Source organism: Falco biarmicus, chromosome 2 (genome assembly GCF_023638135.1).
Source record: "Falco biarmicus isolate bFalBia1 chromosome 2, bFalBia1.pri, whole genome shotgun sequence".
Lineage (NCBI taxonomy): Eukaryota > Metazoa > Chordata > Aves > Falconiformes > Falconidae > Falco > Falco biarmicus.
Window position 1 is genome coordinate 76,194,788 of NC_079289.1, and position 20,091 is coordinate 76,214,878.

Genomic DNA, 20,091 nt, shown 5'->3' on the forward strand with positions numbered 1-20,091 from the left:
CTTTCCAGTTTAAACCCAGAACCATGTGAACCAAGAAAGTATCCGCTAAACTCGCGAACGCCAAACAAACTCTCCCCTCTCCCTTTATTGATTTAACAGCGTTATCAAACAGCTTTCAGATTCCCAGCAAATACCACAGCCCTGTTGTGGGGGGCTCGGCTTTCAACTACTGTTAGACTGAATGTCTGATAATTACTCATCCTTGTTTAATTCCAGCCGCTTGTTGCTCTGAGAGGTTGTCACGCTGCAGCTCCCCAGGGAGGGTGATCACCCTTTGGAAGGGCAGCCTAAGAATAAATGGTAAAGCCTCCCAGCCCCACTGATCACAAAGCTCGTCCCGGCCGCGCAGAGGGTCGAGACGTTGGGGAGGTTAAAGGCTACCAGGTTTGGGGAAAATCTCGTCCAGGGACGCAGGGCCCTGCTAACACCCAGGGAGAGTACGGCTCGGGTTCGGTGAAGCTTTGCTTCCCCACGCAGCTGGCTGCCGGGCGCGGAAACGCCAGGCGCGGTGAGGACGGGCTGAGGCAGCAGCGCTGGGCGCCGGAGCCCCGGCTGCCGGGCACCTTAGCGGGCCACAGCAGACAGCGCCCCTGAGGCACTCCTCACCTACCGCCCGTCCTCTCGCCCTCCTCGGCAGGGGCCGGCGGCGACACGCGTTTCGCCCCGCAGCAGCCCCGCTCCCGCCTGGGGGGGGCACTGCTGCCAGCCGCCTGCGCCCTTGCCAGGAGCCGCCCGGGACCTGCCCTCCGCTCGCTCAGCGCAGCGCTGGCCCACCCCGGCTACCCCGCCGCGCACCGCGCCGCCTGCGGCCCCGGCCCCTCAGCGGCCCCGAGGGACCCTCTGGCCGCCAGCTCCCCGGGGCAGCCGGTCGCCAGCAGCTCGGCCGGCCGCGCTCCCGGCGGCGCCAGCCCGGCCTCGGCTGGCGGCGATGGCCCTCTAGCGGCCGCTGCCCCGGCTGTGAGCGGAGGGCTCCCCCAGCCCCGGGCCGCGGCCGGGCGGGGGCCTCCGGGGACCGAGCGGGCGGCGCGGCAGCCGCCGGCGGCGGGGCCGGGCACGGCTCGGCTCGGGGTGGCGGGAAGCCTCCTCCCTGCAGCGTGGGGCGCTGCCTGCCCCGAAATGGCGGGGGCTCAGCGCGGGGCGGGGCGCAGAGGCCTTGCCGTGGCGGGACTGCTGGGCCGGGCTCTGAGCAGGCTCCTCGCCGGTCGGAGCCTCTCGGGAGCAAACCGAAGCAGCAGCAGCTGTGTTGTTCTGGTGGGGATTGCGTTCTGTGGGCCGCACCGTGGTAAAGGCACATGTTTAACTAACCGGAGGCAGTGCTAGCTGTCAGCGACCCGCTGCTTTCAAAGAAGCTTCCATTCCCCTGCCTGCTCTGACAGGCAGGCATTGCAGCCTCGTAGCTTGCAAAGCTTGGAAGCACCCATTACATTTCTCTGGCCCGAACATTTTTAGCACAAGCCATCCGTACAGTTTGTGTTTAACTTTTCAAGAGGCCAAATGGGTGTGGTAACAGCCTAGATTTTTATGTTCCCAGGGCCCGTGTCCATGACAGTCGCGGCCTCCGCCTCTTTTCCATGTTATGTCCCTCTACTCACCAACAGGGAAAAATAATTCCTTCTTCCATCCACCCCAGCTCAGCCATTCTCCAGGAAGACCTGAGTCAGATGTTTGGTACCTAAACCAAATACCTGAGGAAGGTGGGGAAGAAGGAGACAATTGCTGGAGGGAGACACACAGTTACTAAACCAGCCTAATGTAAACAAGATCTAAAGCAAGAGTTCAAAGTTATTAAAACCAGGGGAAAATGCCAAAGAAGGAAATTCTTCTCTGTTCAGTCACCCAGCTCCAGAGCCAATGAAACCTGCTTCACCATCCCTGAAAGATGATTTATGAGCATGTTTTTAAACTACAGACAACAATAACAACAACCTTCTCTCCATGAACCTTTTCATCAATGGAGCTCAAAGTGCTTCTCAAAGAAAATCAGTGTCACTACCCATTTGCAGATGAGGAAACCAAGGTACAGGAAGGAAGGGATTTTGCTACAGCCATCAGCAAGTGAAGAACCCAATGACAGGTCCTTGGTCAAGAACATTCTGTACAAAGATAATGTCCCTCAGCAAACCTAAGTCTACATTTACAAATGGCACACAGCATGGGGCACATCTTGTTGCAGCAGCAGGGCCTTACCCCCTCATCATGCTCTCAGGTGTCTGTACAGCCCATGGACTCGTCTGAAGGAGAGAGACACATCTGATGAGACTGCACAGGGGTGGATACGAACCAGAGGTGATGGAAGAGCACAGCTGAACAGGACAAATGGAGAGAGAGACATTCTGAGGGACAGGAAAAGGGTAACAACTGACACAGAGATAAAGCAAGTTGTGGGAGTTGCTTGTGTTAGTTGCCTTGTTAGTTTCTAATGGTGGGTTATTACCAGCAGCTGAGAGTGCTGCATCATAAAGCTTCACAGTGTCTGTGAGTGGTAGTACAAATGAGAAAAGAGACACTTGAGGAGTTTTAATTCTGACAGATGCTGAGCAATCACTGTGAGAAGATTAGGTTATTCTCTTCCCTGCAGCATCCATCTCCATTAGCCTCACAGGAGAAACTGCTCTCTAGGATGGTTTAGCTCTAACATATGTTTGTTTTATCAAGGATAGAAACAAAGCCTTCAGAACTTTTCCCCTTTTTTCAGCTATTTACAGTTTCCTCACTGAAAGGAGAAACCACTGTTTGGGGACTGTTCTTGCTCCCCTTTAATAGACAATGAAAAACCTCATTCTCTTTAACAGAACTTGGTTTTTGTGTTACAGCTTTTTTCTCTTTCGTAGTTGCAAAACCCAGGTGGGAGGGATAACAGACAGGAAATATAATTTTGCTTATTTAAAGATTTGGGATAAATTTGACCTCCCACTCACCCCTCTTCTCCCCCAGGAAAAAAGACCAAACACAACTCACTCTTCCCTCATGTGTAGCTGTGTTACAGAAACCACCAAGCTTCTTGTGGGAGGCAAATATCAATATGCCTGTAGATATTGCTGCAAACAGGGCACAAAAGTATCCTTCACAGAAATGACTTCCACCCATTCTTGTCTCAGTATACTGTTGTATTTAAAGCCCTGAGAAGTGGCAAAATTCACCACCCTCAAAGAGGGGCCTCAGCAATGAGTGACTCCTTTGTCATCTTTAATGCAACCACGCTGGCTGGAACCACCTGGAAACTTCTTGACTATACCATGTAACTGTATATATGCTTTGGCAAGGTGTGGATGAATGATGCATCTTAAGACTTTAAAATCCGATAAGCAGACATTGGAGAGTCAAAGAATAGTCACCTGCTGTGCAACAGGCAGCAATGGAGACATGGCAACGAAGATTGCCCCAAAGACCATTGCCTGAGAAATACATGGAGAACAGATAGGCTTTGTAAAGTGACTACATCCTTGCAGCTTTATCTTCCAAATCATACTTCATGATTTTCATAATTTTTCTTCCTTTCATTCCTTCCCCATCTCATGTCCTCTCTGTTTGCTGGCTATGGACTGATATGATCTTTGAGGAAAGAGTGCAAGCAAACATAAATAAGAAGGTGGCACCCCTGTAAGTGTGAGGAAGAACACTGGCAGGCATTTGTTCTGGAGACAGCAGCTGAAGTCAAATACCAATTCAGCTATAGGCTACTCATTGAAACAGAGTAGCCTGCCAGCCTTTAAAGTCTCTTATGCTCTGTTTATAAGTAAAGCTTTGCTGGATTCACTCCTCATTTATTAACTTTACCCTTGGGATAACTAAGAGAAGTGCAGCTCAAACATTTTGTGTCTTATGGAGAATTAAGGTGCATGTAAGACTTTAGAAAGCAGAAAATGTTAAGCTTGGCTACAGGTCACTGAGAAAGGGCACAAATATTTCCCAACAGGTGATATACTTACAGAACCAGGGAGGTTAGGAAGTATACAGGACATTGCAAAGTGATCTTCCTAATCAAGTCAAACTAAAGGGACCACATTTGGAAAGGCAGAACTACAAGCCAAAATATTTGCCCCTTTAACACCTTAGGTCTGCGAGGTCACCCAAGTGAGCCCATGGGATCACAGCCACAGTCCTGACAGCACTGAAAAGTAGCCAGAATGCCTGTGTAGGAAGAGCTTGCTTTGACTACTCATACCTAGGGCTGGCTGAAAGATTTCTGATAAACTGTGATGCAACATGCTGAGTCACCCCAACTATGTCACCATTGCAGCTGATCAGTAGCATTGCCTGCTTTCTACAGAGTGAGGAGCTTGGAAAGCCCATGATTCCCAGCTAAGCTGGCAGGCTCCAGCCTTTGGCAACCAAGATCATTTTGGTTTCAGCATTTTCAAAAGGATACTACTGAACATTATTTCAGTCATCTGTCACATGGACAGTTGTTTGCCATGTGCAGAAAGTTTTGGAAATGTGACTTTCCTTTCCAAAACAGAACAACTGTTCGTCCTCTCATCCAGCCCCAAAATAATAACACCCATGGGATGGACACACTGGCATTTGGCTGGTTGTAATCATACATCCCCCGAAGTTACATATGTTGGACTGACATCACCAGGCTCCTAGTTCTGCAGGAAGCTGGAGAAATATCAGAGATGCATGTGTTAGAGGAGGGAGCAGAATAGAAAAAGAAAGGGAGGGGGACAGTGACTTTCCCCCACCGCAAATTTACTACTGTTTTACACACCAATAGTGAAACAAGAAACATTGCCAATGTAAAATAACCCATATTGCCTTGTTTCAGAGCAACTCTTTATGACAGACTTAAGAGGGTGAAGTTTGCCACAGGGACTTCACATAGGAATTTTACTATTTCAGTGAAAATTAGCTGATTTTCAGCCAATTTCAAAAGACTTCTATGCCTGTGATGCCCACCTGATGCAAAGACATAATGCAGTTTGATCACTGGGCTCCTTTGAAGACCATATAAAAAAGCTGAGCAGTTGTTGCTCTTGGAGGACACTGGAATACCTGGGATGGGCTCTGTGGCATAGGATTCAGTGCCTCTCAGGCATGTACCTTCTGAGCTGCTAGGCTGGGAAACCTGCACCCTTGCACCTGTGGTATCCCTGCAGACAGCAGCCAGAGCTGCCATCTGGGTGGGCGGTCTTGGTCCTGAGGGATTCTGGTGTGAGGAAACAGGGGAAATGGGACTAAGCTGCCAGCAGGCATAAACCTGTGCAGGAAGCACTCAGGTGTCAGAGACCTCCTGAGGAACCGAACTGCGGGCTGCCCTGAATACAGACTCTCTTTGCTTACAGGACATGTCAGGTGTAGCAGCAGGTAATAGTAAGATTGCCATCTAAGCTTCCCCAGAAAAGCTGCAGATGTTCCTGTGTTTGGGGCATTTGAAAGTAAAACAGCCAGAGGCACTTTTTACATGCTACAGGAAGCAATTCTGCATCAGCAGGGAACAGGTTCTCTCTCTTTTGACAGCCTGCCTACTCTTAGGAACCAGCGTTTTATAAAGCCTACAAATCAGACCTAACCCCTCCCTGCTCTGAAAGCAGGCTATGTTTTAAATCTGTGTATTAGATTTTCTTTCTAAATTGTTTTATCCTCCTCCTGCAAACCCAAACAATTCCCAGACAGTGACTCGTGCTGACTAATCCAGTCTGGGAGACTTCTAGGTGTCCCTGTAACTTAAAACCAGAAAACAAGCTTCCTAATTCAGTAGCTAGACATTCCAATGAAGACCTGTAGCTTCTGAGCTTTTATTTTCCTTCTCCTCGGGGTTAAACATGCTTTTATCTACACTGTACTTCCCTCCCCCAGCAGGCAAAAGTTGGGATGAGCTGTAATTCGGACATTCCTTCCCTGAGATCATGCCTATGTTAAAAGTTCTGCTCCACGGGGCATCCCAGTGGCAAAGTTATTGTGAGTCCTCAGTGACGGTAAACAGTGAAGAAAGGTGCTGTCTTCCAGGGAGGAGAAGGACGTGTCTCAAGTGATAGTCGAGACATGTTCCCAAATCATCTTACAGACCTGTAAGAAGCCCAGTGTTGTAAAGAGATATGGGGCCATGGAAAAATTGTATTTTTGGCCCATTTGCAGTTCTGGACTGAGTCATATTTTAGTCATGTCTGGAAACCACAGTGCCATTACCAGGTCTTCCAGTATCAGAGCGGCTGCAGTGGTGATAGGCTTCTAAGCTATGAATGCTGTGAACAAGCTCTGTCTCAGAGCAGAGAATACAGAGTTTATTGTCTGTTCTGTGGCCACACATGCTGGGCCAGTAACCGGCATTTCCATGCCTGGTCAGAAAAAGGGATATCACTTCTGGGCACAGTACACCGCACCACTAATCCAAGCCTGTTGTCTCGTGAAACAAGCCACTGAAAAGAGGGAAAAAAGCCATGTACACCAAAGGTAAGACACCTGCGTTGTCTTTCCAGGACATCTGTGTTGAGTTATATGGTGCCTTGTGGGCTGATTTGATTTAATAAGCTGCTTTTGGTCTGGAGCCTGGCTTATGGCTGTTTCCTCATTGCACAAGTCAAACAAAGCAGTGTGGGAGAACACCCATGACAATGGCCTTCATAATTAAAGGTCATTAAAGCTGTCAGTCAAAGTGTGAGGTGCAAACAAGAAGTCAACAACCTTTTGCATGCACCCTTGCCAGCCTCTCCTCTCACAAACAGCAGCCTCCAGCCTTAGTCTTCATCACCTTCTTTGCCCTTTCCTCTTCCTCCCTCTCAAGCAGCCAGAGGGGGAGGGATTGAGCTGGCCTTTCTCAGCTGCCAAAACAGGCGTGATGGAGCCACTTTGAGCACCCAGGGATCCCAGATAGCTGCCGTGACTGCACACTGCCTGCTTCTGAGCTCTCGGTTCCTCCCTTTGCCAGGCTCCCCTGAGCAGGGAGGAAGGCAGAGGGGCAGGAGAAGGCAGCTGTCCGTGCTTCCTCTCTTCACTCCGCAGAGAACAGGTGCCACTGATCTGGAATGGCACAACCACTGTGAAAGCTGGTGGGCTTGGGGCTAGAAGGGACTTTTGCCCCTCACTTCAAGAGGGATGTAGAGGTGCTTGAGCATGTCCAGAGAAGGGCAACAGAGCTGGTGAGAGGTCTAGAGAAGTCTTACAAGGAGTGGCTGAGGGAACTGGGGTTGTTTAATCCGGAGAAGAGGAGATGCAGGAGGGATCTTACTGCTCTCTACAGCTACCTGAGAGGAGGTTGTAAGCACTGGGGGTAGGTTTTTTCTCCCAGATAACTAGAAACGGGACAAGAGGAAATGGCATCAAGTTATGCCAGGTGAGGTTTAGATTGGGTATTAGGAAAAAAATCTTCACTAAAAGGGTGGTCAAGCATTGGAACAGGCTGCCTAGGGAAGTGGTGGAATCACCATCCCTGTAGGCATTTAAAAAACACATAGATGTGGTGCTTAGCAACATGGTTTAGTGATGAATTTGGCAATCTTGGGTTAATGATTGGACTTGATGATCTCAAAGGTCTTTTCCAACCTAAATGATTCTATGATTCTATGACTCAACTCAGTCCATCTGGCCTCCACAAATGTCTGAACTGCTGCTGTCAAGTAGGAAAGACATGGCCTTTCTCACAAGGGCAGGCAGCCTCAGCAGCAGTGGAATATGTGCATACAGTTAGAATGGCCATGGCACTCTGATGCCTTACCCTCCTATACAAAATGAGAACTCTGCTGGTATGTCCTCTACGTAGTCTTCAAAATCTAGCAACAAATATTTCTGTTGAGATGCCCTTGAGTGTAATATTTTTTGTTTTGTTTTGACTACTGCTATTTGTAGCTTCTTTTCCTGTTGTGTTATAGTAAGAAACAAAATAACTATGTGCTCTACTTCATCAGCCACCTCTAAAGAAGTGCTCTTAGGTTTCATAGAGTAAGGAGAAGAATCTGTAGGGTAGTCTCTTGCAAAAATATAGTATCGTTAGAATAACATGTGTTTGTGCCAGAAAGAAATGTCAGATGGTCATACTGAGCGGTGTAACGGGTAACCATGTCAGAGGTGTGTGTTAGCAATTCTAAACACTGAAGAAGTACCTGGAATTTAGTAACTTTTTTCTCTCAGTGTCTTGGCCCTAATTTTAAAAAGATAATATGAATTACCATTTGAGAGATGGAGTGCTACCTGACAGGTTGTCAGAAAAAAAATATACCTTAATAGTTTGCTTTTTTTCACTTCTCTGGGAGTACTAGATGCAAGTTCATCTTTGTATATGTACATTATTGTGCAAAGGGTATTACTGAAAGCTTCTTTAATATAATGCAATATGTTTTGTAAGGCCAATATTAGAAGTTTATATATGTATCTACATATGCATAGATACAGAGGCTTTCAGACTGAACTTTCAATATTGACTCTCAGTTTTTTTCTCATTTTGAAAGCTTTCTTCCCCCAATATTAATGTTTCATTAACACTGCTGCTTCATTATTTATTTAAAGAGAAAAACAACCGATGTATCTCATAAGTAATATGACCTCAAACTATCTGTTTTGGTGTTCCTGAATTAAGGTTCAACTCATTAATATCAAAAAGGATCCAATCCAAGAAACAAAGGATTAAGGAAGAAAAGTAAGAGCTGTAGATGACCTTGAAATACTTAAATTTCATCAAGAAACTAGACATATAATACAATTACTAGGCTTCTATACCTGCAAAGTCTCATTTCAGTCCTATAGGATTGAAGGCCTTTTGCCAGGTCACTCCACAGCAGGAAAATGCCCCATTGTTGTTGTTGTTGTTGTTTTGTTTTGTTTTTGTTAAAAAAGAAAGAAATCAGTTTAAAAAAAAAATATGTAAACATATTACTGATGTTGTGAGTGATATACAGTCAATACCTTTTTTCTGATGGTTCCTCTTTCTCTGAGAGTTGTTTTCTCCTTGATGAAAGAACGCACCAGGCCAATGTGCATACTTGTCAAACATTTTATTTATCATTCACACTAATTATGATATTGACTTTACAGAGGAAACTGTGGTACAAAGAAAGAAAGAAAGAAAGAAAGAAAGAAAAGAACGAAAGAAAGAAAGTCTTCATTAGAACTAACGCAGCAGTCCAGCTGCTCTGTGTGCTAGTTGTAATGAATCCTCCCATGGTGCTGGACACAGCCATTCCTATGTACAGCAAGAGTCTACTCTGACGTGGTATCTAGAGACTTCCTGTAGTGGGGGAAAAAAATCTACTCTATTCTCTTTTCCTACCGGGTTCCAAAATACAGCAGCTCCCTTCCCCCCCACCCTCCCATCCCCAAAGAAGAATCCCCTGCAATCAAAAACAAAAAAGCAAACTTCCAGAACCTGGTAGTTTCCCCTTCTGGAAATGTTCAGCATGACAGTGTCAAGGGAAAATGTGACTGTTGCAGGATGCTGCAGCATCTGTTTTGTAAACATAGCCAGTAAATGCTGAACAAACACACTTTGATGCTATTCTGATAGGAGTGCATCTCCGCTGTGTCCTCCCCTCAGACTTACCATACAGCCACCTCAGACTGAAAGTTTAGTTTTTGTTTTAAAGAAAGGTGTAACTGTCAAACCCAGAATACCACAAATAACCCACAGATTTTTGCACATTCATTTCTCCCCTACCACAAAAAAGTGAAGAATGTTGAATAGAGACCATGCTATAACTGTTTACAAAAGTGAATAAAATGTTGTTAATCTTGAAGCCTAAAATAACTAATTTGGAAAGAAATAAGTCTCACTACAGTATTTAAGCAAACACAAAGGTAAGTTCATTAAAAACACAGAAAAATGAAAAAAATGCAGAGTAATTACAAGCACTAAATATTTTGCTATGAAGCTTTTGAAATCTATTTACATACATAAATACAAGTAACTCTGTTGATGCAACCCTCTTAGGACAAGGAGAAATATGCCAAGTGATTGGTACTGACCAAGCAAGGTTAACAAAAATAAAATACAAAAATGTTATGATGCAGGAAAACAAGCAAGTGTTTTGCTCAAATATAAAAATGATCCACTTCTCCTGAATCTTCAAATACATCAATGGAATAGGTCACCCAGAAAGCAGTGATGAATGTTTCAAGAGTGCAGGCAGTTCAGAACACTCTGGCAAAGACTGTGGGCCATTTAGAAGAAAGGGTTTTTCTCCTTTCCAGCAGATAAATTTGGCATAATTCTACAAATCAAATCCTTCATAGCAGGGATGCACTCTGCATTTGACTCCCCCTTGCACTAAAGCTCCTGTACATCAGTATAGGAGTGTAGCAGGAACTCTTGAGTGAGCATAAATGTTGTTTGAGAGCAAAGTAATGGGCCTTAGAGCAAATGAGTGCCGAGCCATGTATTTACTTTGAAGTTTTTTGGTACAGCTGCATCTGGACAATGAGTTGTATCATGTGAGAGGAACACACAAGTGGATAGTAAGGACTGCCATTAACTGTATTTCTGTAGGGGAAGGTATCTAAGGCACTCTGCTGACTGCAACTTGTGAACAGAAGCGCAATAGTTTTTTTTTTTATTCCATTCAGCTACCAGGATGATAAATCTATATAAATATATATATATTATATATATATTCAAAATATAAATATATACTGTAATTTGGAGACATGTGAATGAGGGAAATGTTTTATCCAAATGTACTCCTCCTGTCTCTTAAGTGCTCTCAAGATGCAAGAGGATTGACATGAGAGCATTTTTACAGCCTTGAAGATCTTTGCTGTCCTTACTGGGACAGGGAATGGCTACAAAAATATAGATTTGAGTGGACTGTGGTTTCTTACAAGCACTTGTGTGAATACACTGAAACCCACAGAGATTAAACAGACTAATTGTGAGGGATAATGAACTTAGCTTTTCCTCTGAAGAGGGTGCTGCTTTGCACTGTGCACGACATACACAAAAAGGTTCGATTCAAATGTTTAATTGCTGGCAGTTATCCCAAGTAAGACACTGGGAAATCCCAGGTTTTGTTACATGTCAGTAAAGTCACAGGATAAGCGTGTGGTGACCAGTTTCTCATCCTGTTCACACCAGAGAGAGTAAAATTAAACTTCACCTTTAGGATAAGTGTAAAGAAAGTAGATGTGTAGACATAAGAAATGTTCACTGTGGGATCTAATCTCCAGGCTAAGAGATGCCAGCTCCCCATTCTTGTGAATACCTGACCTTTTAGTTTCAAAAGTGTGTAGTATACTATGGGATAAAAGGGGCAAAGGGCTTTAGCAGAAAGCAGGCTGCGGCAACAGGCCCGTGCGTGTACTAACCACATCAACCTCACTTCTGCCACTGGGCCGAAGTCACCCGGCCATGGCAGCCCTGCCCTCTGCGGTGAGGCATCTGGCCCCTCTGCGGTCCTCTCCTCTCCCTCAGTTCTAGCTTCATGCTCACAGTACTATGCACTTGGGTGGTCCAGTCACAAGGCAGATGTGAGAGCTGTAGTAAATGATGATTTTAATTGCACAGTACCAGAGAATGTGTAAGGTGGATTCTGCAACAGAGCTACTGTTCAGTGATGAAGGACTTTTTTTTAGGCTACTGAAGAGGTGAGATTCCAACTACGTAAATGTCACAGCAGGTAGGGTCTCTGTATTTCCATATTCAGCAAGGTCTCCATACTTCCAAAATGTATTTTTAACTGTTCTGATAGAATTTTGATGGTTTATGCCTTTTTTGTTCAGAGCAAACTCTAGAGAATTATGAAGAATATTATATTAAATGAAAAGCACAAGGCTATGCATGTATTTTAACAGAAACATTTTGCAATTTTGTTGAGATCTCTTGAAACACTCCCTTTTTTCTGCACAAAAATGACCTTATTGTCAATGTAAATTCTTCAATTTGTAACTTTTCAATACCAAAGTGCTACTGCATCTGACTTAAACAAAGAAGCAAAATCATATAAAAAAAAAAGAAAACTTGAAAAACAAATTGTTTTAAATAAGTCCAGCTGTTTTGCTGCCTGCAGCCAAGGATCTTTTTAATTTGAATCCTTTTAACTTTTTTTAAACATCAAACACTGATCTGAAGTCCTGCTTTCAAATACTCTCTGAGTTGACCTGCAATTGTTTTGCTCATTTAAGAGGTACATTAAATAATAATCAGCTAATTTGGAACGCACACATGTCAACATCAGCAGTTTGTAATTAATGAGTAGTACAACAACTGCATTCAGACCAAACCCTCAAATAAAATAGTGCCATAAACTTTACAGTGACATCTGATATGTTTGTGCTGTAACGATGGGCAACCATGACAACTCTGTATTAAACATGCTGTTAGTATAAGCCTTGTATATTTGCTACAGGACAGAATATTGTATGCACCAGTTTTAAATACCCTTCCGCTTCCCTCAGAAGATGGTGACAGAACTGTTAAGGCCCCTTCTTTGCTAGCCTGCTTTCCAGAGGAGCTTGAAAACCCTCTTCAGTTCTAGTTGTGATGCATGAGCTGATCTATTTTCCAGCAGACTGGGACATGGCTTTTGTACTGTGCAGAAATCTCGGCTCTGCTGAGCTGGGAGCAAATCTCACACAGATTCCATCAGAGCCAGGACTTCATCCTTGCCATGCTAACTGCCTGTTGGCTTTCACTTTTGAAAGACTAGGAGGCCTCCACTGGCACTGTGAGGAAGCCTAGGCAAGCTCGGGAGCAGAATGGGGCCATATGGGGATGTATTTAGTTAGAGAAACTTGAGTCTGCCTTATGGAATATGTACATCCTGATTACTGATCCTGGGGTTCACCACTGGTGATGTAGGAGAAGTGAGGAAGGAGTAGGGAGAGGTGACTCCACTGTGTGGAAGAGTACAGAAGTTCACAGGGATTTAGGTGCCTAAATCATTTCAGTGGGAGCTGGGCACCTAAAGCCTTTGAGCATCTGAGCTCACTTAGCTGATTAAAATGAGAGTGAGACAATTGTAAACAATATTTCTAGGTAATTAGGAAGTCACTTTACCCATCGTTATTCCAGCGTTTTTCAATGTGATAAATTTGACTTTGGCTGCTACCAAAAAAGGCAATTGCTGATCTTTTTTAATATAGGCATATTTAAATAATAATAGTATCAACAAATAAGAAAAGTCTAAATATCAAGCATAAATATCAATGAACTCATCAAAGTAGTACAGTAGTTGAAAATGACCCAAGGCTGTAGCCGTTGTATTATAAAAAAAAGTCCAAGAGAAAAAAGTTAAATTAACTCATTGAAAAGGGGGCTGATTCTTTCAGTTGACAAAGCAAGAAAGAAGCAAGCATGATTAAAACAAAAAAAAAGCAAAATCTTTTTTTTTTTTCGCAATTTATAAGGTGCCAAGAGAAATAAAACAAATTAGATGCAAAGCAGGATGAGCTGCATCCTAAAAAACAAAAAAACCCCAAACCCTAAACAACACAAAAACCCCCAGCAATAAAAAATTCCATATTCTTTGGAATATACAACATGGTTTTTTTTAAAAAAAAAAAGAATGAAAGAATGAAGTCCAACATATAAAACCTCTCATTCACAGCATTGCTAAAACAGAAGCGTTCACAGTTTCCCTCTGGGAATCTTCCTATACTTCCTTACAGTTAATATGTCCATAAGATGCAGTAAACTCACTAAGATTTTTTTAGGTTTTAAGTCTTAAAAATAGAATTGAACCAAAACTCTCTTTAGGGCTGTGGAGACCTTCAAGCCCAGGCACGTTAGAAAGCCACAGGCCTGGAAACAGACTAGGTACCTTTCTACCCACCCTCACTCCCTCCGGACCACCATCTCAGGTGTCCTCCTTTCTAGAAGCTCAGCCCCCTGTGAGGGATGCTTTGCTGGAGCAACATCGCTTTGCCAGGGGCTGGCTAATACACGCCACCACTCCTGGGAGCGCTGACTTCTGGAGGGTTTGCTTCTGAAAGTGATGTGTGAACATGGCAGGGCCCATAAGTAAGACAGGTGTTTATGGGATACCTATGGGCACCGGGAAATGGAAAGCACATTAGTCCTGATCCATAACTACTTAAAATTCATTCAGTATGGTCGCCACACTGCTTCCTCTAGCCTCGCTGTGGTCGCCATGTTAGTGGGGGAGTTGCTGTGGCTCCCTTCTGCCTCGACCACATCGCTTTGGTTGGGGAGGTTGGGGTTGAGGAGCGTTGATCCTGTGGAGGCGTTGGTGCAGGGTGGGTGGATGCGTGGGGGGGACCGATCTCCCCCTGAGATCATGGAGAACTGATAGGAGCCAGCGGAGGTTCCGTAGTAGAGGTGGTAGGAGGGCGAGCTGGTCTGGAACGGGCTGCCCTGGGCCTGCGATGAGCCAGGGTAGGGAGGTGGGAGGTAAGTGTGGTATCTTGTGGCTGTGGACATGGCAGACATACCGATTCCTATCCCTGAACTGACGGGTGTCGGCGTGTAGGTGAAGGCTCCTGGGTAGTGCATCCGAGGGTCAGAGATGGAGGGGAGCGCGGAGAAGGAGCGGTCGATTCCCACCCGGGGGTCACTGAATGGTGTCAAGTCAGAAGCACCTGGGTGGTGGGGAAGGGAGACAGAGAACTGTTGAGCTGGCAGAACGGAGGCTCACCTGTTCAAGGCAATAACCAACATCGAAACTGTGATCTATGGTCAACTGACATGGCCAGAACAGCCCTATCCCTCACTTGCTCTCTAATGCAGTCATTGTAATGCTCATAGATCTGGTTGTTCTGGATTAATTTTAGAAAAGCAGCAATTAAAGAGGAGTGCCAAGCTCTCGCCCTGTTTTGTATGTGTATGTGTCCACTCTTAGAGACCTTACAGCACTAATTTACACTTCAGAGTGTCCTCATCCTCAGCAGGTGGATGGGGAAGAGGGACACGATCTCAAGCTCCTTGCCCAGCATCACTTGACTCACCAGGGGCACTGATGGTACCTAAATATAAGCTGTCCAGCTGCTGCATAGTCTCTCCATGCCTCCAGTTTCATTTTCTGACTCAAATGGGAAGCTCCATGGTGCAGAGACTGTCCTTCCGGTACACGAACGTGCTCTCAGCACTGAAAAGAGCAGTTCCCCATTGACTCCCAACACTACCAAACTCAAGATAAATCAGGTTCATTTAAGGTCTTCGTATCTGGGGCCTCATATAACGTCTACATAATTGTTACTAACTTCTGAAAATCTTGGCCCTAATGAGTATGTAAAAAAGGACAACAACAGTACTGCCTTTTTAAAGCAAAATGATGTATTTGGGGGTTGGCCTTTTTTCTGTTTTTTTTTTTGTGTGTGCTAGAAGCCTTTCTCATTCTGTTAAGTGAAATGTTTTATAAGACAGTCAAAATCTGCTTTGCTTTGTCTGACATCAGGGCAAGTATGTCTGGTCCCATCATCTCCTTCCCTGGTGTTAAATCCTTCCTGGATTAAACAAGCAGAGTAGATAATGGCCTCTTTAGGCAGGATCTTCATCATGACTCAGATTAATGGAAGGTGTCAGTCCCTAGAGTTGGCAGCTATGCATGATTAAAATAACAACAATAATAATTAAGAAAATATCTTTCCAGAAGACAACTTCTTTGTCAGACAAGGCGTGGAGTCTGCAGAAGAGGAGCCATGCGCTGAAGGAAATACTCATGAGAAGCAGCAGAAAGAAAACAAAGCTCTTGGCTCTGACCGGATTTAAAGCGAGAGCAGACACACTCCAGCACCAAGTTCTGAAAGCTCATCAATGACACAACCAGCACACTTTGATGAATTTCTGTAAATTTCTTAGAAAAGCTCTTATGCATGCTGTATGCTTCTTTTTTGTTTTCCTTCCATTCTTTTCTGGAAGATTAATGGAACTCCTGAACATATTTCCTTGCCCTAGACCCCAGCACCTTTAGATTTAACATGGCAAAGATACACTATAGTATGGGATGGCAGGAGCTTCAGAGGAGCTAAGGTTGAAGATGGCATCTGACAAACTGCTGGATCTTAAATGGTACTTTCACACCTCATTCCTGAGAAAGAAATCAAACTTCTTGAAACTGCCTGGACACATCACTTATGAGATGAAGGTTTCTTCTGCCTAGTTTGGCAAAAAGCAGAATAATGAGACTTAATGACAATGTGTTTCAAGTATGTCCCATACCTTTGCTTTTTCTTTTGAGGCACTGTGTCTTTAGGTGGTAGGGCCTAAATAAACCCTCAGATTTGCTTTCTGTTCTGACAAGGAGGAATTCCTCAGATAGACAGCAAATATGTGTGACAGTAATGGGAATGGGGAGAAAATATTGTGGAAGATTTTTATAGGAATACCGGAAGACATTTAATATAGGAGCAATATTTTGGAAGCATTATAAAACACATTTAAGATGGGTAGAGGTCAGCCCCCATGTACAGAATTAAGACAGGAAAGAATGAATGCTGACATGTGAATGAAGCTCTTCTAGGTTCCTTCGGAAATCACGGAGAAACTACAGCTGCCCCAAGGTAAATCACTTTGACCATGGGCACAACAAGCACTAACAAGCCCTAGGACCGGTCCTCTACCTCCACACTCACCATGCGCCACAAAAGAAACACAGGATGCAGTTACTCCATACATACATGGCTATCTCCTGTTAGACTGAGCTCCTGGGGGCAGCCCCCATGGAAGACTTTGGTGCTCATACTGCGCACAGCATAATAAGGGCCCTGGTACACAATGACGACATTTGGGTGCTACAGCAATACAAAAAAATAGCTCATTTCAATACCAAGTGCCTTCACTCTAAGTGTAACCTCAGTTGCCACACTGGTAAAGGTAAAATGTGATTAACATCTCCATTCAGTCTGATTCACATATCCACACCCACAAGTACACATGCATCAGGCACCCCTGTATAGGTTTGAAAATCAAAATAGCTGGTAAATATTGATTTCAAACAATTATGTCAAGAAAAATTACTTTTCTAAGTAAAAATCTTGATGAAATAATTTGCTTTACTTGAAATTATCTGGTTGCTATGAAGATCTTTTTTCATCCTTCTCTGTTTTCTCTGTTTCTGCATTTTGTCAGTAGAAAGGAGTGCAAAGGGAGGGAAACACAGGGGAGAAAGTAAAAAGGAATTTTTAATTTAAAAAGAAAAGTATAAATAAAGAATGAGAATTTTTATAGACTTTTTTAAAAGAAGGAATTTCCTTTTTTTCTCTTCTGAAAGGTTTCCTGTATTTTCAGCTATCTCTAAGATGTAATTAGCACCCAGACCTAACAAATAATTTACTTTTGTGGGCATTGTCCCTGTGAGTCTTTCAAAGCAGTCTCTATATGACAACAATAGAACAGGCTGGAGCACGTTCAAGTGATTCTCTCTGATCTTAGAAGAAGCCCTGAGTACTCAAATGAGAGCAATATGTGCGGCCAAAGAAGATATTTTTGAAAAAGCTATATGCAAATTTGAATTATATGGCTCTCATTCATTTTAAGAAAATTCCTGTTATTGAACACACACATATTGGTTCAATATGTGTGGGTTAGAGTCAGCAGATGGTCAGTCGAGTATGGTGGAAACCAGGGGGGTAGCTTTCACTTCCATGCTATATTTTTATGCTGGCTTGTAAAGCTCTGCAGTACAATTTGACGAAGATGTAACAAGACAATCCAGCGCAACACTTAAAATGTCAGACTCCACCATCCTGCAGTCAGTGTGTCCACCCATAACCTGCTGTGCTCTGGTCTGAATTTAGAGCAAGGGAAGGAAACAGAACTGAAATATCTGTGGCATTCATTTCTTGGCAGATACGACAGCTCTTCAGCACTCCAAACTATTTTTATAGTTCCATACATCTTCAAAGTGCTGCTTTCTCCTCTTTTTTCTTCTTTTTTGACAATATGTTGGGCTCCAAACTGTATTTCTTTACTCTTTGCACAAATCCCAGCAAAGTGTTGGAGAAAAGGCTTGCTGCACAGGGCCCACAGTAGGCTACGCTGCAACTGGAGAAAAGCTGCGGCAGCACCTTGGGACATTGCAACCGGTTTGCATTGGAGCCAGCCTTGAGGCTTTGATGAGGCTCAGTGTGGGGGGACTAACTTTTAGGTACTTACTTGACAGCCGGCTTGAAAGCTCTGCGGTGAGGGATGTCATGCCGCTAGCCCTGCCGGGTGATATTGGCGTGGCAGGGTGCACGGAGGGGGTGGCAATGGAGCCCAGGTACTGGTAGGACTGGTCGTAGGACCATGGTGGAGATGGCTGTACTTGCCTTGTGTCTGCAATGAAAAAAAGACCTATAGGCTGTTTTGAATGATAAAACTTTGCAATCAAATATCTGAACGAAACTACATGGTGGAAATAGAAACTTAAATGCCAAGATAATTACATTTCAGTTCCATAATCCCCTTTGTCATGAGACCTTCAGATGAATTGCTTTCTAAAATATTATTTGTGCATCTGTGAGTTTTGTTCGGTTGATTTTTTTCTTGTGAAGCTTTTTGATATTTCACATTGATGATGGGCAGGTAAAAGCAGTCAGGGAAAAGCAGATTAAGCTTTCCAAAGTGAAAGATTATTCAATACAGAGATGCATTAGTATTTTGGGCTGTGTGTTCACAGCCCTTTTAGCCAAAAAGGCATGTTGTGTAAGGTACCAAGAAGATAAAAATATGGAACCATGAGTGTTTCTCTGCAAGCGTGTAAGTAGAGAGAAAAAAACAAGATGAAAATGTGTGTGTGTGTGTGTGTGAGAGAGAGAGAGATATGGAGAATGAAACTAGGGTCCTCCAGAAGGCAGCCTCCTAAGTGGATGAATAGGACTGGGGAATTTGACTTCCTCAGTCTTTTGAAAATCCCAGACTTAATGAAATGAACAGGTATTTTGTACATCTATTTTGTATAGACTAAAATACAGAAATACAATTCAGAGTGATGGGTACATCTACTAGCAGTGGCTGAACTTCAGAAACAAAAAGCCTTACACCGACTCTATGGCACTGCTAAGATGAAAATGCAGGCACCCTACCAGTAGAAGATTTCTGTAGAAACTGCTCTTCTTGGAAGCAAAATCTCAAAATGCACAGATGCATAAAACATTTACGGAAGAAACACCTATTATTTTCTAGCCACATGACTACTTTTGCTGACATTTGAAATCACAGATGCACAGCAGGGAGTTTGTCCAAACCAGTTGCACCAATACAGAAACAACTCTTTTCTGCTCATTTCATCTTCGCATATTAAGCTGGCATTTTTCAGTGTATTGAAATGTCTTAATTTTTTTATAAGTCAAAGTGGGAAAGATTCCTCCCCCCTTACCTACCCAGAATTTTTAAAATTATTTTTAGTAAAATCTTTTCTACTTTCTTCAGCTCCAAGAGCTTTTTCCTGCAGCTTCGTCTAGCTAACTGCCTTTTTGAAAAAACAAATGTGGGATGAACTGCATGCATTCAGATAAAACTGATACCAGCATGGAAGGGAAATTTCCCAAGTCTGAGATGAAGGACTTTGATCTTCCATCAGAAAGCTCATCTGGAAATTATTATTTTGTTGTGCTTTATGGAGATGAGTTTTGCATTTTGTTTGTTTCATCTGTTTAGAAGGGAAGATTTATACAAAACTCCAAGCATTTAAAAAATAACTAATGAAGCCACTTGCAGAATGAACTAAAGTCTTGTAACAATTTTTCTGCTGAGTAACATATTCAAATCCAGATATTATTAATATTTAATGTTTTTTCAGGCAGGCTTCCTTAAAAATAAGTTCAGTTGACTCATGCTGTTTTAAAAGCAACATCCAATTGCATTAAATGGACTTCAGTAGAAACAAACAAAGACATAGGCACAAAGCCTGTCTTATTCTGAATTACAACATCATCTCATTGTTAATGTATGGTCAGTGTGTATGAAAGATGACAGGGAGACAGATGAGGGAATTCAGTCTCCAGGGTTAGCATTAGGATAAATACCAAAAAGCATCAACAGAGTAAGCATTGTAATGACACGACACTGTGAGTTTCAATTCTGAAACGGGGTTAATTAAATCATTCTCCCTTATTTCAGCACACAATCCCATTGATTTCAGTTCAGCAATGCAGACGAGTACTAGAATTGTGATGCATGCGCTGGAGGCATCCCAGCCCAGGAATGGAAATTCCCCCGGCTAGTCCTCCTGCCCGGGGAGCCCTCAGTGTGCTCTGCCAAAGCTGATGCCACAGATGACAGAGCCTCCC

At 43.7% G+C, this 20,091-nt stretch overlaps 1 protein-coding gene across 6 annotated transcripts in view; it reads right to left on the bottom strand.

The window, feature by feature from the left end:
• Positions 1-8,912: 8,912 nt before the first annotated feature.
• RUNX1 (RUNX family transcription factor 1) overlaps positions 8,913-20,091 on the bottom strand; it is a 176,164-nt gene continuing 164,985 nt past the window's right edge. For 3 of the 6 annotated variants that reach the window (XM_056329712.1, XM_056329713.1, XM_056329709.1), the window contains 2 exons: positions 17,975-18,136; positions 8,913-14,460 (listed from right to left, as the gene is read on the bottom strand). In XM_056329712.1, coding sequence (XP_056185687.1) covers positions 13,967-14,460; positions 17,975-18,136 — 656 coding nt within the window. In that variant the 3' untranslated portion in view covers positions 8,913-13,966. Of the gene's footprint in view, positions 14,461-17,974; positions 18,155-20,091 lie in introns of all 6 variants that reach the window. The other 3 variants (XM_056329708.1, XM_056329710.1, XM_056329711.1) reach the window with 2 other exon arrangements.